Source organism: Pseudophryne corroboree, chromosome 2 (genome assembly GCF_028390025.1).
Source record: "Pseudophryne corroboree isolate aPseCor3 chromosome 2, aPseCor3.hap2, whole genome shotgun sequence".
Lineage (NCBI taxonomy): Eukaryota > Metazoa > Chordata > Amphibia > Anura > Myobatrachidae > Pseudophryne > Pseudophryne corroboree.
Window position 1 is genome coordinate 706,161,344 of NC_086445.1, and position 15,257 is coordinate 706,176,600.

A 15,257-nucleotide genomic window follows, 5' to 3' on the forward strand; every position below is an offset into this window, starting at 1 on the left:
GTAATTCCACTCTCTAACCATTTTTCTTTTCTCGCCTTTAATGCTCTTTCTAAATTTGATCCCACACTGTGAAATTCATGTAGGGAAATACAAATTGTAAAATATAGTTTCACATTTATATGTCTTAATAACTGTATAAATATACACGGTAACTCATCATCCTTGTACACACTCCAGTACCCCCCTCCACCCTTTCTGTGCGTCTTCATGCACTCATGCACATATATTATTAATGCAATTTATTACGTTCTGCACAAACACACACACACACACACACACACACACACACACACACACACACACACACACATATACACGCACGCGCAGCTGCAAACATTAACATGAGTAATGCATTATAGGCCTGATTCCGATTTGTATGGAATTGCACAGCCGCAGGGAAGTGTCTGTGCAATACCGTACAAATAAATGCAAATGCAGCAGGAGGCATTTGTAGAAGATAGACGCCTCCTGCATGCATCTGCGACAGCTGAGTGGTGTGTTTGAGCATCGGATCACCATCACGACCATCGATCGCGACTCGCATGGTTAGCAGATTGCCATAGGATCCGGGTAGCTGGGTCCAGGAAGTCTGTGTCTAACCTTTTGCCTGGCACGCCTACAAAACACCAGTGACGTGGTGCTGGTTGTCTGTGTAAATGATGGAGAGGCTGACAAGGGGCTGCAAGTGATATCACAGACCCATTCTGTACATTCGCAGAACAGATGTTGCACCTGCATAGACTCAGAAACATCAGATTTGTATGTTATCCATTAGGTTTGCATATAAATCTGAATCAGGCCCCATGTGTATATTATGTGAGAGACGAAGGAACAAAGCTGTGTGTCTACAATATGCACGTCACATCACTGTAAAGTCAGAAAATCAATAAATGTATACAGTGTCGGACTGGGACATGAAGGGCCCGCCAGGGAATACAGTGATAGGGACCCAACTTAGAGGTGTGGTCAGCCTCCAGAGGGGGTGTGGCCAAACTTCACACTTCATTAGTGTGTGCATGGCCTGTACCCTTTTATAAAGATACAGAATACATAGTAAATACTGTAAGTGTATGCATGAAAATATACCAAATTAGTAACAGGAACAGAGGCGTAACTCTGGGAGACAATGGAGTCGGCTGCCGCCGGGCTCCTGCCCTGAAGGGGGCACCACTCCTCAGGGAAGTTGGGGACTGGAGTCCCAGCAGACATTTATAGCCATGGAGAGATCGAGCCACTGACATACCTTAGTGGTGCAAGCGGTCTCACTCTTCTGTGCACATCTGCCCCCTTCCCCCGGCAAGTACTACAGTCACCTGCTGCTGGCCGATGGCTGCTGCTGTGCAGGGAGGATGGGGGTCTCTGCTGGTGGTTTCTGGCTGCTAAGTCTCCTCTCTGTGTTCTGCTGCCACCTGACCCTCCTCAGGCCCTGCCCATCGAAGACACCCTGACGGCTCTCATCACAGACACCCAGACCACAAAGTACAGGCTGGGCGTTACTGTGTGTGAGTGAGGAGGGGGGCGGGGGGTACAGTTTCAGAATCATAGGGGGTCATTCCGACCCAATCGCTCGCTGCAGTTTCTCGCAGCGCAGCAATCGGGTCGGAACTGTGCATGCCAGCCGTCGTTGCCTAGTGATCGCCTCTGAGGCAGAGGCGGTCGCTGGGCGGGAGGGGGTGGACGGCGGCGTTAAGCCACCATTTAGGGGGGGTGGTCCGGCCAATGCAGGCGTGGCCGGACCATCGGGGGGGTGGGGGGGCGGGCCGCGGCGGCTGCATGACATCACACTCAGCCGCTGCGGGCCAGGGAGCGACGAGTAGCTCCCGGCCAGCACGCTAAAGCTGCGCTGGTCGGGAGCTACTCTTGAAGTGCAAGGGCATCGCCGCTGTGCGATGCCTTTGCACTTCTGTAGGGGAGGGGGCAGTAGTGACATGCGGGGCAGACTAGCCCGTCAGTGTGAATGATCCGATCAACTAGGATGTCGACCTAGAAACCCTGTCGACCTTCCATCCATGTCGACCTAGTGACTGTCGACCTATAGTGGTCGACCTAAACATTGTCGACCTAGACACTGTCGATCTTCAGACCGGATCCCCTAGGAATTACCCCCATAGGCTGCATGTTACTGTGTGTGTGTGTGTGTGTGTGTGTGTGTGTGTGTGTGTGTGTGTTTGTGTGTGTCTATCTCTATCTTTCTAAAGGGGGGGCACCAACATTTATCTTGCCTCCGGGCGCCTGCGACAAAATTACGCCACTGAACAGGAATGCACTGCAGAAAATAAAACAGCCCTTGGCAGTATAATGTATAATTAAAGTGCACAGTCTGGATTATCATACCTAGAGGAAGAGGTGGGCCCTCAGACAGTGGGGGTTCCCCCTATTCCTCTGTGCAACCCTGAATGTATATAATGTATAATGTTGACTTTATCCAGAGTTTCACTGTGTTCTAAGGGCATGCTCAGGATAAGGTATAGTAGGGGAACCTTGAGCCCTGTTTATGATGCAAAATACAAGAACCCACATTTTTTTTTGCTGCTAGTAGGCTCATTTACTAGTGCTAGACTAAAGTATAGTGACAAGAATCATCTTGCTATGGATTCAGTATGATATCCCGGCTGTCAGGATCCCAACAGTCACCACAAGGTTATATTCCCCCTCGGGTGGTGGCTTGGACCATCACCCGAGTGGGGCTTCCGACCGCCAGTATTTCAGCGGGTGTCGGGATTCTGGCGTCGGTATCCTGTCAGCCGGGATCCCGACAGCTGGCAAAATGAATGCCTCCCCTTGTTATTAATTATCCACTTATTATTACATTTTAAGGAAGTACCAAAGCCCATACAGTAAAATATGATTTCATAGAGAACACTATATTAACTTGAGTAACTTGATTCTGATACATTTCTCTGATACAGTTTAACTTCTACATAATATTTATAGGCATACACTACTATGGCACACTGCAACGGTAAATGCCTATTTTTCCACAGCAAAAAATCCACACCAGGGAAAGAATGACAGAGGGCAGAAGACAAGGCAAACAGAGAAAGGAGAATTTATTTCCCAGGCTTGTCAGAAGCAGGCACCGGCTGCCTTGTTTTAGACACTCAGGTACTACACAAAGAAAAGATATTCTGGAGGTGACACATAGGGAAAAGATAAAGGGACAAGCATTTTGCTTGATGTGAGAGAGATGTCAGGAATCTCAGAAACTGCAGTAACCCACCGCTGCTATCATGATCTTCTTGTGTGCAATTTCATCTTAAAAGCTGCTGCTGATTACTGTGTGGGGGATTGTGAAAGTTGTAATTTCAATTCTGAATGTAGCTGGGAATATACCAGGAGAAATCTTGGAAATTGCACAATATAATCTAGATAAATGAAAATGAAGCAAACCTGGAATGTTTGGAGACTATATATAATTGTCATGCAAAACACTATATAAATGTGAACAAATATACAAAAAAAGGTCACCGATGCCCCGTATCTCTGTAGTTTCCATAGTATGACATACTGTATAGGGGTATTTATGACAGCTGGACGGCAAGTAACTGCTAACAAAAGTTGTTTTCGTTTTCATATTGTACTAGAAAAATGACAGTTCTAGAGCCGGATGTAATCACGCCCGAGCATCACTAAATCCAGCCCTTAGGGATCTATTTACTAAGCCTTGGATGGATATAAAGTTGCTGGAGATAAAGCATCAGCCAATCGGTTCCTAATTGCCGTGCCACAGGCTGTGTTTGAAAAATGACAGTTAGGAGCCGATTGATTTTATCTCCAGCAACTTTATCTCCATCCAAGGCTTAGTAAATAGACCACTTAGTCTGTTTTGTTTACTTCATGGGAAGTGGCCAATTTATTCAGTCCAATTCATAGGCAGTCTGTAATAACTGCCATATTTGGAGCAATTCTGTATTAATTAGTAACAGTTTGTTTGGAATTGTAGAAGTCTGTAATTGGAATTGTAAGACTATAATATAAGATACACGTTTTAACAAAAGGTATGACAAACAAGTTACCTGCAAAATGAAATGCGGCTTAAACAGAAATAGTTGCATAGCTTTAATTACTTTGCAAACAAGACTAAAGTTAGGTCCCCTTTACATAAATGCAGGTCTTTCTGCTATATGAAGATTTAATGTATATTGAACAACACGACACTATAACTAGTGATACAAACCAGTGACCCCATTCAAATTTCTCCACCCACATTTCTTGGTTAGTTACAGATGCTTTCATAAATGACTCAAAATCGGATTTGTCCTGCATTTATGCACACATTTATATTTTTTTTTATGCTAACCTGTTGATTCAGTAGCTTACTTACCTGCTTTCAAACTCCCCTGTATAATTTGCTATGATAGAATAGGCATACTTGGAAGCTAAATGTTGTACACCAAAGGGCCACTTCAATTCCAAATGAAAGAACTCTACCCTGGCTGACCCTAAGTGCCTGGTATACCACAGTGCCTCTCTAATGGAGAAGAGTTTTGAATATCCTTGTGAATGCCCTTGAAGAGCCTCAAGGGGAATTTGCGGTAACCATACAACTAACGCCTTCAACAAGTGAGATGTTAGAGCAATTAAATACAAAACTCTAAATACCTCATCTGGCAGGAAAGTAGGTGATCACAGAGTTTCTGTTGTTGTTTGTTTTTATTGCATAATATTTACTCCAAGTTAAAGTCAGAACTTAATTAATTTGAAGCTTTTACAATTGCGTATTGGGATTTAGCATGGCACATTGCTTTTTGAAAGTGGCTAGTTGGACACAGATTATAAAGTGGGCAATAATACATAATACTTGTATAAAATAACATTTTAACTGCAGTACACATATGAACTAATTGCAATGGCCCATGCTGTATGCTTGTGTCAATATTTCCACTGCTGCGTCCTGGCATGGAGCCTGATTTACACTGCTGGACTGGTCCCTCTGACACAGTAATTGATGCCACATCAGACCTGTTGCATGACTGCCACTGACCTATATCTGAACTACCTCCAAAGTGTATTTCATATCTGTCCAGTCTTACATGGGTGACCTGGTAACCCTAGAAACAGTGTTCTGCTCTTGTGATAATCAAGATGACTAGGCAATGTAGAACTTATCCAACTTTACTCCCTCAGTTGTCTCTTTTGAAATGAAACAAACGGGCAGTGGACTACAGTTAAAGCGGCCACAGCAACAATTTATTTATAAAGTTTACAATATTACTAAAAATAGATTATGTATAATGCTAACAAACACAACAAGGACCATTTTCATTTACAAACAATCAACCAGACATGGAGCCTTGTGGATGGAACGTCATAACATGATCGAACTGGATTGCCAGCTTTAAGATGCTGACTTGGTGGCATTAGCACCATTCCCATATGTGATCTTAAACACTACTATAGTCATGCAGTCTTTGTGGGCTATGTAACCTAACTATAGGCCTATTTGTATAGATTATTAATAAGAGCTCGGGTGTATGTTTACTAAAAGTCAATTTTGGGTCTATTTAAAATTGACCAGAATAGTACAAACATCCACACATAATCGAATATAGTGTTTTTATTCCAAATAGCTAATTTACTAAAAGTTGATTTTCATTTCCTTTTAAAAATTGCTGCATGATGTGAGTTCTATTTGTAGTTATAAGTGTTCTATTCATCAAAAATCGATCCAAAATAGACAAAATTATAGAAAAGCATTTCTATTGGCCAAAACAGGTCACATGCACTGTATTACCCACAAACACCTTCATTCCTGGGCTAATTTGCATATCCACGATTTAAAAAATAATAATTGCTGTGTCTTTCAATGTCATAATTTATGCAGCCAGAGTGCCCCACATGCTTCTCTTCCATGTATTTTCCATCATATTGAGATTTCAGACAATTCTACATGATATAAAATTAAATATAACTATTTCTGATGGTTCTATTTAAGATGGTGATTTTGCGTCGATTTTCAAATTGACTATTAGTAAACATGGGTTAGGAATTGAACACAATGTTAAAGTATTGAAGGATATATTGTAGTTCTATTTAAGTATAAAGTTCTATTTCAGTGGATTTTGACTTTAGTAAATACCTGTCACACAAATTCAATTGAAATTTGACTGGAAATCAACTGAAAACCCTAACTGATTTTTATTGCTAAACTCAATCCAGAACTAGTCATACGTTACATGATCAAGATATTGGCTATCGGGATCCCGGCAGCCAAAATACCAACGGTGGAATCCTGACACTCGTCAGAACTCCGACGCCAGAATCCAGAACAGGTCAGAGTGGGGGGTAAGTTTAGGCTGCAGGGGTGGGGAGTTTACAGTTAAGAAAAGGGGGTTAGGGTTAGGTACCACCGGGGGGGAGGGTTAGGGTTAGGCTGCGGAAAGGGGGTGGTTAAGGTTTAGGCACTGGGGGGGGTTAGCGTTAGGCACTAAGGGGGGAGGCTAGGGTTAGGCTGCGGTAAGGGAGGGTTAGGGGGTTATGTAAATACTTACCTCGCCCCTGTCAGGATCTTGACCATTGAGATGCCGGCGTTGGTAACCCATTCAACGGGATCGTATACCGATCCCAGCCATACCATGCATGTACTAGCTCAATAATCATTATTAACTATATACAATAAATCTGATTTGCTAAGAACATTTTGCTTGTGATGAAAATGCATAAGTAAATTGATGAAAGCTAAAACTGCTTTTGCCATCTTGCAATACATTGCAGTGATATTCATGTAACTTGAGATTTTATTAAAGTGTATGTGTTTTTTTATGTTCCTAAGCCTATACATACCTGGAACCTTCCAACAATCTGACCCTGGGATGCTGCACAGTATGAAATATCCAATCTTAATATATATAAACATACTGTACATCCTAACTGACTGACTCATCAATAACCAGACCAAATCCATGTACCATAGAAACATAAAATTTGGGGAGTATATTCCTAAGGGGGTGAAAAGGAGTTAAAATGTGCTTTTACTGATTTCTCAATATCTCTTAGGCTCAATGAGCTATAGACTTGGATTTGGCTTACAAAGGTTTCTCACACAAATACCTACAAACTGATTCAGGATTAGGTCCTAATCAACCCCAAGAGGGGCAAATCTGGATTTGGGGTGCCAATCTGAACCCCAAGAATGACAAGGCTACCGTCGTTAATCACACTCTGCTTCAGTCATTCAAAGAGGCAAAAATGGAGTACAGGTCTGTCTACTCGGTGGTTCAAATGGATGGCCTCCCAGTGCACAAGCTTCTCCTCAAAGTGGTGGTTCCAGTGATGTTGCTGCGGAACCTCAACTTGCCCAAACTCTGCAATTGCACCAGGCTGCGAGTGAAGAGCCTCCACAGGAACATCATCTCAGACACAGTGTTCACCGGCTGTGCTCGGGGAGAGTTGGTGTTCATACCCCACATACCCTTCATACTATTTGAGTAACCCCTTAAGTTCAAGAGGCTGCAGATACCCCTACAGGTATGCTTTATAATGACAATCAACAAGTCCCAGGGGCAGTCACTGAAGGTGGCAGAGATTGACTTGAGAGAAGACTGCTTCTCACTTGAGCAGTTCTATGTGGCCTGCTTCAGAGTGAGCTCACCCAGTAGCCTGGTGAGCTTAGCACCTGAGGGGAGAACCAGCAATGTGGTTAACAAAGAGATCCTTAAGTAGAGAAAAAAAGGTTTGCATACGTCTTATAACCCACCTTCAATTCATTCATATTAAAAAAAAAAGTAAATATCTTAATTTATTTAATCTTGATGCTACCGCGCTCCTTTACCCCACAGGCATAAAGTAAACTAAACATATAGACGGAAATGAAAAGAGTATAGATGTGTCCTTATATATTGTTGCCATGCGAATCCCGGCACAGCGGAAGCAGTGCATACGCACGCACCTGCTGCCCACTTATAAATACATTCCAGACTCACGGGAGCAACGGAGTGCCAAGGACACATCTGTAAATATCTAAGGTCTACCCTAGTAACAAATATTACACTATTCCAGTATGGCAAAGGTTTAAACAAGCACTTGCTTAGCTAATTATGAAAACCATAAATAGAAAGACATACAGTAGACTAAAGGTGTCTACTCAGGTGGCAATATTACAGGCCAGATCGTTCCCAGGTGAAAATGAAGTGTGTCTGAGTGACTGCTATCACTACGTATACTGAGACATCAACCAACTGCACTAAATCCAGACATTCAAGATGATCGCAAAACTGACAAATCCAAACAAATTTCCACCTTAAGTAGCAGCAGGAATTTAGAAACATGGGTAAGTGATCCAGAAATACTGTACTGAACATAAGCCCCGTGATGTGGAGCAATAATTGTACCATGAGTTTCATAGCCAGAACATGGCAGTTCATTGGAATGGACTTGAAACTGCCAATGCAATAACATAATGCATATGCTGTTTGGTTCCTTGGAGAGCATCAGGATTCCACATAGCATAAGAACAGAGGCGGTTATTCTGATTTGTTAGCAATCCCCAAGAAAAGGTAATTGGGCAAAATCATGTTGCGTGCAGATGTAACACGTGCAGAGAGATTTAGATTTGGGTGGGTTATAATGTTTCTGTGCAGGGTAAATACTGGCTGCTTAATTTCTACACTGCAATTAAGATTTCAGTTTGAACACACCACACCCAAATCTAAATCTCTCTGCACATGTTACATCTGCCCCACCTGCAGTGCACATGGTTTCACCCATTAGTGTGCTTTTTCGGTTGGCTAATAAACCTGAATAAGGCCCAGTATAAACACGTTTATTGCAAACCAAACTCTTCACACTTTTCTCTTCACTTGAGACTAGAGGAGTAGCTACAACACAAACATAGCATAAACACATAGCATAAACAAACCATAAATAAATATGCGGCTACTGTAGCTGCTTCATTAGTCATCAGCAATGAATCATAACCAAGAGGAATGTATCTTGAAAAACAAAATCCTAACTACAAGACTTACCTTCTAGATGACATCACAGAATTCCCAAAAACTATTGAATCTAAGCCTTGAGAAAAGCGACAAGTGAACAAACTGACAAGGATAGGGAGGTAAAACGCCCTCACGTCTTATAGGGAAAATTAGCTATTATTAAGGCTTTTAGGGTTAGCTTCTTGAAGCTTCAATAACTGTCAACATATATTCTATGGGCGATATTCAACATATATTCTATGGGCGATATTCAATTCAATCTCCCATTAAAGTGATGGGGCAATATGCATTTGTCCCGTGTAAAGCGGCTAAACCCGACTTTACGAATGGGCTCGATGCAAAAAAGTCCTGTTGGACCAAATGGGTCACTTTTCGTGCATTTCATCTCACCACCCAGTGATGATAACGTGCCCATCAGCAAAACAACTGAATAGCTGACGGCTGGCCGAAAGGAGGCGGGAAGATTTGAATACCACCCAATGTGTTTATTCAGTACATAAGAGAGACAATGACATTCTTGTATATAACTAAACTCAACTACAGTATGTGGAACACAGATTAAATTCTCAGAATGTATTAATATTTTATTGCAGGCTATCTTTTGTTTCATATGTGTTTTGTCAGAATTTAAGCCTGGCCGATTTAGAGAGGAGCAAAGTGCGAAGTCCTGGAGGCCACATTCAGCTACTGAAATGTGTAAAATTCCAAGCCCAAATACAAATGTTATAAATAAGAGTTTTGTTTTTTTTAAACTCTTTATTTGTACTAGGAGAGCCAGACAGGTGCACAGAATACTATCAGATATCCAACAAAAAGTACAGAAAGTTCTCCTAGACGATTTTCAAGTATAAATTTTACAGTTAAGAAGCAGGGGAGTCCAAGAAGAGGGGACAACAAACGGGGAGGAAGGAAACAAAGAGGAACAGGGGAAGGGGAAAAGGAAGAGATGGGGGGGGGGGGGGGGGGGAGAAGAGAAAAGAGAAGAAAAAAAACAAAAAACAAAACAGATAGACTTGAGACAAACCAGGCCGATCTAAGCCATGGGGAGGAAGTTATACGAAACGTAACAGTGTGCATTGTATAAACATAGCAGTATACAAATAGGCATGTAGACAGATTACTACTCCATAACCAAGAGACTGCTAGGAGAGGCAGGAGGGCGTACGGAGGGAGGATCCGGGAACTGTGTGGCGAATAGTACCAGAAGGCCTGAACAGAGGGGCTGTTAGAGTATCAAGTAGAGGGGGACATCTTAAGCAGCCAGGGGCTCCAGACAAGTTCAAATTTGTGGGGACAGTCATGCAGATAATAAGTGATCCTTTCCATATTAGCAACGAACCGGATGTAATTATTTAGTGCCGAGACAGTAGGGGCAGCAGGGGACTTCCAGTTCCTGGCTATCAAGGATTTAGCGGCCACCACAATATGAGAAAACAGTTTATTCAGGAGCGGGTCAAGATCTGGATACGGACGTGCAAACAAAAATACCCAAGGGTCCAACACTAAGGGAAGGCCAGAGAGGGACTTCAATAAATCGAGCACCTTATTCCAGAAGTGAGCTATACGGGGACAGGTCCACCATATATGGAGGAGAGTTCCCCGATGTCCACATCCTCGCCAGCAAACCGGGGTGGTCGAAGGGAACATCCTAGACAATTTATCCGGGGTGTAATACCATCTATAATACAGTTTATAGGATGTTTCCTTGAGTCGAGTTGAGATAGAACTTTTGGCTATGCCCTCTCGCACCTCCTCCCAACAGGCATCATCCGGCGGGGGGCCCAAGTCCCTCTCCCACTCCCGTTCATGGCGAGTCTGCGGACCCGAGGAAGCCCCAACTAGCATAGAGTATATTAATGAAATTAGCCCTCTACAGATAGGTTTTTTGATGCACAGAGATTCAAAGGGGGTAGGATCCCGTTGAGTGTCGGATTGAGGTAAGGAGAATAGGAAATGTCGGATCTGGTAGTACTCAAAAAAGGGGGGGGGGAAGAGTAGAGAACTTAGAGTTGATGTCATCTAATGTCATCCAGTGATCTCGGAGATAGAGATCATGTACCACATGAATCCCAGCGCCATACCAAGGAGTGAAACGAAGATGTGAAACCCCAGCAGGAAATGCAGGATTATCCCAGAGAGGGGTGAGGGGAGAGCAGGGGGAGGACAATTTATATTTCATGGGGGAGTGAATCCAGATAGAAAGATGGAATTTGAGAGGAGAGGAATTTGTCAGAGTGAGCTGGTTCGGTTTGCCCAGGCCCCAAAGCGAAGCCAATGAGCGGATCCCCAAGGAAAGGGCCGCCATGTCCACCCAGGCAATAGAGCCTCGGGGTACAAAGGACGTCACTATTTGGCTCAGGTGGCTAGCCAAGTAATAAAACTTAACATCAGGGAAACCCCGGCTACCCTCAGAACGAGGGAGCCGAAGCACTGTAAAGGCTATTCTTGGAGGTTTATCATTCCAGACAAACTTCATAAATGAGGCCTGGGCATCCCTAAGAACCTTCTCTGGAACCTTGACAGGTAAGGTTTGAAAGAGGTAGAGAAGTTGCGGCATGACTGTCATTTTAATACATAAGAGTTTTAAAAACTTTGCTCATCTCTACTATGTGTGTACAAGTTTTATGTTAGGCTCCTGTGGGATGTACACAGGGGAAATTCAATTAGCCGCTGGGTTTACCCAATCAGCGGGGATTACCCCGCGCGTGAATATCCGATGTCTGACAGAACCTCACAGCTCCATGGTAAAATCAGGTTTTCGAGTGGGAAAAATCCATTGATTCCGCAGTTTGTGCAGATTCAGTGGGTTTCTGTGCCTAAATCCCAATTTTTAGGCATGGCAAAAAGGCTATTTAATTGAATAGCCTTTTAGCCAGCGATTAGCCGTGGGGTTAATTGAATACCCCCCATGTAAGAGGTCACAAAGATTACTAAAAAGCTTTAGCGCTAATCATTTAGCGCAATTCAGTCCATGGGCCAACAGTTTAACAGCACAACTTTTTTACATACATTTCTGTTTGTCTATTAAAATCACACCTAAATCTCTGGTCTCAAAACTAATATTACAGTTAAGTAAATGTTTACTTCTGCAGAGTTCTAGAGTCGTGCGTGCATCAGATCCCAGAAACTAAGAGGTGTACAGTGTTGGCATGTAATGATTAGCCTTCTTGCCCTGCCATACCCTCCCTGAACACCAGCCAATCCTCTTAGCAAATTAATTATAGCACATAATTGTGTCCTGGTGTTCAGCTAAGCCCTGTGCACCAACTATAGCACTTGGAATAATTTGGGAGTCTAAGCTGAAGTAATTAGGCATTCTGCAAACACCTACACCGTTGTGGAATGGTTATTAAGCCAGAGTCTTAAGCACAGACTCACAGGGGACTCATTAATAACATACACAGAGATTCAAGTGACACTGTCATTTATCCTTGATAAATCCCACCTAGGGGACTCCACCTGTGCTCATTCTAAGCCCAAGGATGGTTAGTGTATGCAGGATTTGGCCTCTCTTCTGATCACTGGAGTGACTAAGGTATAGTCGTTCTAGCCTAGTTCTTAACCTTTTCACTCCCACAAAGACCTAGAAATGCACAGACATACAACAGACTACAATGAAATCTAAGGGATAATTCCCATATAAACTAAGAAGTGCTTTGGGCACAGGTAGTGATACATGCTAATGCATTTTTCATGAACTTTTCATGCACTGCCAGCGTGGACGGTGTAATTGTTAGCATTACTGCCTCGCAGAACTGAGGTCATGGTTTTGATTCCCCTCGTGGCCCTAACTGTGTGGCGTTTGTATATTCTCCCCGTATGCGCGTGGGTTTCCTCCGGGTATTCTGGTTTCCTCCGACAATCCAAAAATATACTGGTAGGTTAATTGGCTCCTGGCAAAGATTAACCCTAGCATGATTGCGTGCGTGTGTATACACATGGTAGGGAATATAGATTGTAAGCACCACTGGGCCAGGGACTGATGTAAATAGCTGTGTAACATGTGTGTGCTATATAAATAACTGGTAATAAATAATAATAAATGATTGAGACATAACAAGTATTATCTGTTGTACTAGTACTCCTAGCTAACGCCTGGGAGATAGGGAACCTGATTCAGTGCTGCATCCAATGCTGATGTCCACATACTGTAATTTAGCAATTTTTATGATACAGCTAAAATCCTTAAATACTCCTACAGTGCATGTGTTACACAGAGTATACTGATAAAGTCAATTATTTACCTTTGAACGTAAGCTATATACTTATCATGGACTAGTACGCAATCGGCGCACGGAGTACCGTAAGGGTACGCACTTAGCGTAGCAGATGCTAAACCGTGGGCGCGACGCATGAGCGGCACGTACGCTCACGGGCTTACGCTTGGTATCGAGCACGCTATAGGCGGCCCGAGTACTGTACTGCTACGCTGTTGGCGTAGCGGACGCTGTGCCGTGAGAGTGAGACACGAGCGGCGCTGACGCTCACTGAATGACACACTGTAAACCTTGTTTAACAACACACTGTAAGGGTATGCTTATACTGTAAACCTTAGTTCTGTAATATTACCACAAAGTAACGCTTATTGACCTTGATAATATGAAAGCTGTTTGAGCGATTGAGACGCTCAGAAACCCTATACAATAACTGGTGAAACACACAAGACCTGGTAAGGTTCCAACACCTTCGTAGAAGATACTTTAGTATAAAAGGGGAAAAACAGTTACAGCTTATACACTACAGACCTAACATCAATATCTAAACAGAATAACATGAAATAAATGTGAACAATAGCGAACGATAGCAAACAGAATAAACACAAAGAGAATAAAATGGCAAACACTTAAAGGATAACAAAATGAGAACGAATGGCGTACATAAAGAATAACAAAATGGCTACAGAGAAACTTACACACATGGGAATGATTCGCAAGCGCGTCCTGGACCAGCCCTCAGCCTTCAGTGTGAAAACCTTTGTAGAGAGAGTGAGTGCTGGTCCAGCAATGGTGGCCTTTATATACACAGCATACAGTACGATACAATGGTCCCTACAATCTCATTGTTCATTGGACACAGGAATGTGTCTCCGCATTATAACAAAAGGTCATAGGTGGGTTCGAACAGGTGGGCTGTGTCTATTTCCAACTGCTCAGGTGGGAGGTATCCTCAGGATTCCCGCCGCATGGATAATGAACAGTAAATACAGTAAATGTCTAGAATCTACTACTTTTAAACATAACTATACGCAGGAGCGAACAATCTCTTCCTAACCAACACCGAAATGTTACATTTAAAATACTCTACAGCTGGATACTAGACATCACCGTTCTACCTTTATCTGGCCCTTCATATCATGCAAAGAGGAATTTCTCTGTCCAAGAACCGTTTATACTAAACATACTTTATGACATTGTTAAGGGAGATACTATCTATAAAACACACTATTTAGGTTAAATATGTAGCGATCGAGTCGCTCGCTAGACGCTCACAAACTCCGCCGTAAATACACATCTCCATGCGCAGGAGACGTCGGAGCGTCCCTTACGCAACCTGAGGGGATGCGTACGCACGGGGGAGTGGGTGCACGAGCAGCGGGCATGTGCATTGGGGTTAGTACAAGGCATTGTGAATCACGATATTTTTCGACTTTGACAATACGCACAAACAAGCTGTTATGGAAGAGATGTATTGCACCAGGAATGTCTTGTAAAAGTGATGAGTGTTCCTGGGCAGTGTCTGAGAGGTGGCTTAGCGCACAGAGATGGTCCCTCTTATAAGCCTGTTATGGGAGTGCCGCAGGCATATCAGTGAAAGTGATGGGGTGCACAGATGCTTACATAAGAGGCTGTACATGGACGGAGAAACTGCACCTGCCATAGGGCTGGTTCAAGTTTCGATGGTGCAACCGATGTTGCCTTTGTAGATGGACCAATCATTATTTCATCATCTACTGATGCTGATAAAAGGCTATCTCAGTGCTTGCACGTTCGGGCACCTGGATGTAGTACACCAGGGAAGGGCTTTGTAGCGGCATTTGCATAAAGTTGCAGACAGCCAATAAATGCAGAAGTGGCGCGGTACCCAAGTGAGCCTCGTCCCATCATTCGCTAAGGAGGAATAACGTGGCTTTTTTCTATTGGAAGCTCTTAGTACTAATCTCAGAAAAGACACGCCAGGTGGAGGGAACTCCTGCCAGTGTGTGATTACCTGTAGTAGTAAAAGCTTCCATCAGAAAGCCCATACTGCTAACTGCTGTCCTAGTGGCTATTTTACTACGAATGTGCATCCGTGGAAACTGATGGGCATACTGGCCACGGCTGAAAT

The 15,257-nt window shown here is 43.2% G+C and overlaps 1 protein-coding gene across 2 annotated transcripts in view; it reads right to left on the reverse strand.

The window, feature by feature from the left end:
• PLXNA2 (plexin A2) overlaps positions 1-15,257 on the reverse strand; it is a 398,232-nt gene that overhangs the window by 105,509 nt on the left and 277,466 nt on the right. The window contains exon 5 of one of the 2 annotated variants that reach the window (XM_063955326.1): positions 7,479-7,615. The exons of the other annotated variant lie outside the window; for it this stretch is intronic. Within the exon in view, the coding sequence (XP_063811396.1) occupies positions 7,577-7,615 (39 nt within the window). The 3' untranslated portion in view covers positions 7,479-7,576. Of the gene's footprint in view, positions 1-7,478; positions 7,616-15,257 lie in introns of those variants that run through there. 2 annotated transcript variants of the gene reach the window in all.